The following is a 6,019-nucleotide window of genomic DNA, read 5'->3' as shown; positions in this document are numbered from 1 at the left end:
CCATCTCTTCTTTGTTTTTGAATGAGAAAAGTGCTTATGTTGTCTAGTAATTTGGGGTTTAGCCTTGTAGTGTGAAACATGTGGCCCTGCACCTAAGCCAACCGATGAAATAGTCCAGCTCAGTTCTATAATTATTCTATAAATTAACAGTGAAAGCGCAGTTTTTTGCACATTCTCTACTGAAACCTAGCAGTTCAATGAGTTCTCAATCTCCTCTGGATGTGTAGAAGAAGAACCATCCCCGTCATGTTAATATAGTTGCTAACGTTAAACAGTAGCTTTTGTACACATGCAAAAAACTGGGAAATTTGGGTCTAAAACTGTGACATTGACACTGTACATGTTTGTCTCAGGGGTTAGGAGAATCCCTGTATTTAGGCTGGAGTTTCCAAACCTGTAGCAAGAGAGATGCCATAAAGACGCCAACGATGCCATAAAGTGTTGAAAATTGCACACTGCACACAGTTGTGAAAGTTTTTACTGCTTATAGAAGCCAAAGACTTGCACTTTAATCACACCTTGGTGGCATTAAAATCATCTGTGATGGTGTGCAGGAGGCAAAACTACAAAAAAAAAGTTCTTTTCTCCAAATAAAATATGAGCAGATGAAAGATGGGGAAATCTCAGCTTGTTCTTTGGGCATTTATAGCATTTCTTTCTATACCAGAGTTGTGAATAAACGCAACATCATGGAGAAAAACATTACAGAGACAAAGTGAAATAAAATCAGAGACCTTTAATATGATTTAACCTGTGGTCTTTTATTAGCTGTCCACAAAAGCATGTCATGGAACGACAGAAACTGTAGCACGAGTGTAACATTCCTTTTTGTTGTTATACTCCACCACATCCCTGCTCCTCACACCATGTATAATTTATATTTCATATATATATATTTTGTACAATATACATGTTCTCATCAAAGGAAAAGGAAAGAAAAATAGCAAAAGTTCATCCCTCCCCCTCGGTTGGGTGTGAAATCTAGTGAATACCCCATGCACGTTTCCACTGCGTCTAGGAGAAGTGTCGTTTATTAGGAACAAGTACGCAGGCAAATAAATGCTCGGACAAATAAAGGGGAGGGTCTCGGTGGACGAAGCTGGTGTACAGAGCACATTCTCAACAACATTAAACAAGAAGAGCCATGCGAACCGACACTTACTCTACAGCTTGGACCCAGTTTGGAATCAAAGGCGCCAGTACAGGGGCAAGCTAAAGTTAGTCTTTTGCTAATGGCGTAACATTAAGACAGATTTAAAAACAAGGATTTAGGCTTTTTCTCTCTATTCTAATGTCAAAGCCATATATGTTTCTTTTAAAAATCACAATAAGACTGAAACTTAAGCTCACAGTTGAAATACTAATGCTTTTTGATTGAGAGAGAGGCTACAGTAACACTGGCACAGAAAGTGCTTGACATCATTGTGAACCTTTTCACCTCTGCGGAGACAAAAACGGCTTGCATCTTTTAAAGTTACGTTTCACATTTAAGAAGCGAGTGTGTTGAGTCGACATCACGACTGTCAGCTTCCTCAAAGGGTTCAGGGTAAAAATGAACACCACGGTGGCAAAAAAGTCCATGAAGGGGCGTCACAAAAGAGACAGAAATAATATTCATATATATTCAACCTTCTGTTTCAGTCTCAGTCACTCATATATAATCGTCTTTCAGCTCATTATACTCCATCTCCTGTGGCATATTGCACATCATACCACTGAAAGTAATACAATTTAATGGAAATATTGCTTAATTTTTAAAACTTTAAAGTATCTTTTTTCAATATATTTATATATCTCTACATATTCTTTTTCCCTTTTGTAAAACAAAATATCAGCGGAATGTAAAATAAAATATATCATGTCGTGTATGTAGGTAAGAAAATAAAGCTGTAGGATAACATCTGTACTTTCTTTCCTGTAGCTATTTACAGAACTTTGTGTCAATATGTGTGTGCATATATGTCCAAATCTCTCTCTCTTAAAATGACAATTATTTTGGAACGTGCTACAGTTTTTTAAATGATATCTTCCGATTACAGGAGGAACAACCACCACAGAGTATGAGGACACTTGAACGATGTTTGCATTGTTTAGCCAAAGTGAAGCATCTGGTTTCCTTTTTTTTTTTGGTTTCTCGCTGGAAAACATTGCACGTTTGCTGCACTGTTACATTCATGAAATGCACTGTGTGGTGTGCGATTTCCTTAGAGAGAGGTACCGGCTACCTCGGATGGGTAAAATTAAAACGTTCTTTTGAGCAGCAGAGCTGACAGTTGTTTACATTTGGTCCTTTTAGAAGTGAGATGTGTTATTTGATGCAATCACAGGGATAAAAAGGTTGAATTATTGCACACTTTGAGCACTGAGTTTAAATTCCCACTTTTTTGGATGCGAATTAAGAAAATTCACTTTTACATAAAAGCCACCAGTCAACCAAATCCTCCAACCCCCAAACCATCTTCTGACCTTCTGAAGATGTTTTGGGTGTTGATAAAAATTCAGAATAATCTTTGTAATCTTTTATTTGAAATTGGTAGATATGCGTAATTGTTTTCCACTTACACTGTCCTCAGATTTGGTAGAACTTTAGTTTTTAATCTGAAAATTTGGTGCTTTCCTGGTGAAGGTCCAAAGTTGACATTTCTGTGGAGAAAAAATTCAGAGGCAAATTTTTGAAATGTTTTGATTAATCTCTAAGAAGAGAAAAAGAGTTACTGAGTTTGTTTAAAACATCAGAAAGGGAACGTTTATTTTCCTCCTTACCTTAAATTTAGCTTTCAACCGCTTTTATCTGCACACTGCGCTTCATTTTTCTTGGGAGTCATAGTTACGTTTCCCTCAGAGGTTTTAAAAAAAAAAAAAAAAAAAAAATACAGGCTTGTTTTTTCTTCACAGTTTTTAAATCTATCATGATGATTAAATTAAACCAAATTAAAACATTTTTTTAGTATTTCAAAGATGTGTCATTTTCATTTGCTTTTTAAACTAATTTCCAGAGAGGAAAATACAAAGCAGTTGGTGTCCATAATTATGAACACACATGGAAAGCTGTGGAAAGATATCCCACGTGCCTACTTGGAGGATGCGTGCATAGCGACTGCAGAAGTCCCAGTATCTTCCACAGGACTGCCCACACAAATTCTTGAGTGGGTGCTCTGATCATGAAATTTATGAGGTTTATGCTGGCATCCTTCTGGATCACTGCTGTAACTCTAAAAGTGCTTGTTTCATCTTTTTTAGTTTGAGGAATTTCACACATCAGATGCATCAGGTTGTTTTATGGAATCTACTCTTTTAGTTTGGATTTACTAAATTTATTTGAAGCTAATTTTACAACTCAGCACTCACAGATTTACCCTCACCAGCCACTTTAGATACATCTTTCTAATATCGGGGTGAACACCTGCTTTCACAGATACAACAAGGTGCTGTTGTTTACTCCAAATTCTGACCCTTCCACCTGAATGTTGCAGCAGAAATCGAGACTCATCAGACATTTAATGAGCAGTTGAACTGGATAAAGTGGCTGAGTAAGTCAAATAACATTGTCTACATTTATCCCATTTAGACTTGCAATTAACATGTATCCAAACCACACAACATTTGGAGGTCTTATTTTACCGAGCTGCTTCATGGAACAGCTCAGTCAAATAAACAGAACCCTGACCTGGGACGTGCCATGTTTTTTGAGAAGTCTGACTAATTTCCATACTGATTACAGGCAGAGTGGAGATAACGAGGATGCATTTTTATACCGGTCGTAAATGTAAAGACCCATAAATCACATATGCATTGAGAGAATGTGTCCAGATACAGATGGCTGGTATAAATAGGGTAATTGTGCCTCTAATAAACTCAGTGCTCTGTGCAGGATTCAGCCTCTCCTTCAAAGAATTCATGTGGGGGTGAAGCCTTAAACAAAGAGTGACTTTAACATGCATCTCATGGTCTACCCCGATGGCTTAGAATATTATCTCAAAGAGCTCAAGTAATTTGAGGCAAAACCTCTTCAACATCATCAACACCTCACTCAGCCTACTCAGTCTACACAGAAAGCACACCTAAAGCAAAAACAGAGGAGTCATACGAACAGAGTAAACATGCAACTTTGCATAAACAAGACACACAGCAGGGAGCACATTCAATGAGACTGGTGTCAGCAGCCAAGCGAGTGTGTGTAGGGGAGGCGGGGATACTGTACATCAGCTTACAAAAAAAAAAACCCCCAATAACAAAAAAACAGCACGATGACTTTCAGAATGTATTTACACGCTTACTTTAAGCATCTTTAAAGAGAAAGTCCCTGCCAATTGAAACCCCCCTCTCCAAATCCCGCTTTTGATCCGTTTTGCAGTGGATACAAAGTTAACAAGCAGCGTTTTCCCCTTACTTCCCCCTGCGAAAGTGGTCCGTGAAGTAATATCTGCATAAAAAGCAACACCGGGGGGTCAGCTCAGTTGACAAGGTGTCATGCAAAAAAAAAATAGCAATAATAGTAACAATAATTTTTTTTAAAAAAGAGTCGTCCGTGGGCGTTATCGCAAGTTAATTTCCCAGTTGGGCATCCATGTTTCAAGCATAAGTCAGCATAGATTTCACTGAGTGGGCCGTCTTTAGTCGAATGAGTGCCGGCCGCAGTGTCGGCCACGGTGGAAGTTCCTGTGATCAGTTTGGCCTCTGCACACAGTAGATATAACACAGTGAATCCAACATAGAAGAGACAGAATGAAATGTAAATAAGTGCCACCTAAAAGTCCGCCTGCTGGCTTTGCTACTAATCACTTTTATTGGTTGTATAGAAGGATTATATCTAGATTTTGGCATGTGTAATGGCATCCACTTCCATAAAGTATTATTGTTTGTAAACCACAGTCTCATTTCGCAGATGATAACGAAGCTGCATTTATTGAGTTAAAATTCTACTCTACCTATTCGAGTGAAAAACAGTGTACAGTAGCCTATGTATTTCATGCACGTATCCTATATGAAATACAATAGAAATTTTTAGAATCACGGTTAGAGCTAAATGATACTGTTGGGTCAAGGCAGTTCTGTTTTTTTTGTTTTTGTTTTTTTGTAGGTTTTTATTACTCTTCAGGGTGTGAAGTGACCGATGGGAGCCACTAGGACAACAGAGTTCAAGGTCAGAAAGTCACAACATGAACCCTCATTGAGCTGCAACAGGCAGAATTAAAGGGAATTCCTGACTTAAAAACATCCGACAGCTCCTCTTCATCAGCGGGGTGGGGGCCAGGTCGGGGGAAAACGGGGAAGTAAAGCGGGACGCTGGATGCTAAAAGTGGCGTTACATGGATGCTGTGGTTGGATCGAAGGGCTCCGGTGAGGATGACGTCACACCACGGAGCCCTTGGAGGTGGAGAGGTGGATGGAGTGGATGCGTGTGGCCAGAGTCTTCTCCAGGTCGTGGAGGATGTCGGAGCAGATGCCGGGGCTGGACACGGGGCTCTCGGCGGGGGAAGGTTCGTACAGGAGCTGCTTGAAGCCATCGAGTTCGATCAGCAGCACCATGTTCTTCAGGAAGTAGCCCTCGATGAAAGCCGTCAGCTCCGTGGCACCAAGGAACTACAATGAAAATGAAAGATGAAAGGAGTGTGTGACATTAGCAGCTTTCAAATTCTGATTTTATATAATTTTGCTTAAAAATATTCCAGTCATATTCCGGCCCAAAATTGGTAATTGCTTTTTAAGAACAGTCATCATTATTATCCCAGTCTTTGAACCTTACAATAGCAGCTATTAATCTGTCATTCCAGCACTTTCTTTAAATATCTTTAATTAGTTTACTTTGAACAACTAACAGGATATTTTTATTTCAGTACTCAGGCGGGAAATTGGAAATAAAGGTGGAATTTTCAGGTCGAATTTCCCCACTTGGAAAGTCGTAGAAACCCCACCAACACCGACTTCACAAAATTGTAAAACCTGTACTCTGTACTACCACTTTTAGCTTCTGAGCTAAAAACAACACAGCTTCTAATTAGGTATTCACTTTAAAATA

General features: G+C 39.0%; 1 protein-coding gene across 3 annotated transcripts in view; it reads right to left on the bottom strand.

Annotated features, from left to right (window-relative positions):
• Nucleotides 1-740: 740 nt before the first annotated feature.
• LOC100709613 (ankyrin repeat and BTB/POZ domain-containing protein BTBD11-A) overlaps nt 741-6,019 on the bottom strand; it is a 329,762-nt gene continuing 324,483 nt past the window's right edge. For 2 of the 3 annotated variants that reach the window (XM_019347029.2, XM_019347030.2), the window contains one exon: nt 5,353-5,583. In XM_019347029.2, the coding sequence (XP_019202574.1) occupies nt 5,353-5,583 (231 nt within the window). Of the gene's footprint in view, nt 5,584-6,019 lie in introns of all 3 variants that reach the window. The other variant, XM_019347028.2, reaches the window with a different exon arrangement.

This window comes from Oreochromis niloticus, linkage group LG17 (genome assembly GCF_001858045.2).
Source record: "Oreochromis niloticus isolate F11D_XX linkage group LG17, O_niloticus_UMD_NMBU, whole genome shotgun sequence".
NCBI classification, from domain to species: Eukaryota; Metazoa; Chordata; class Actinopteri; order Cichliformes; family Cichlidae; genus Oreochromis; species Oreochromis niloticus.
This window is presented reverse-complemented; position numbering and strand designations above follow the sequence as displayed.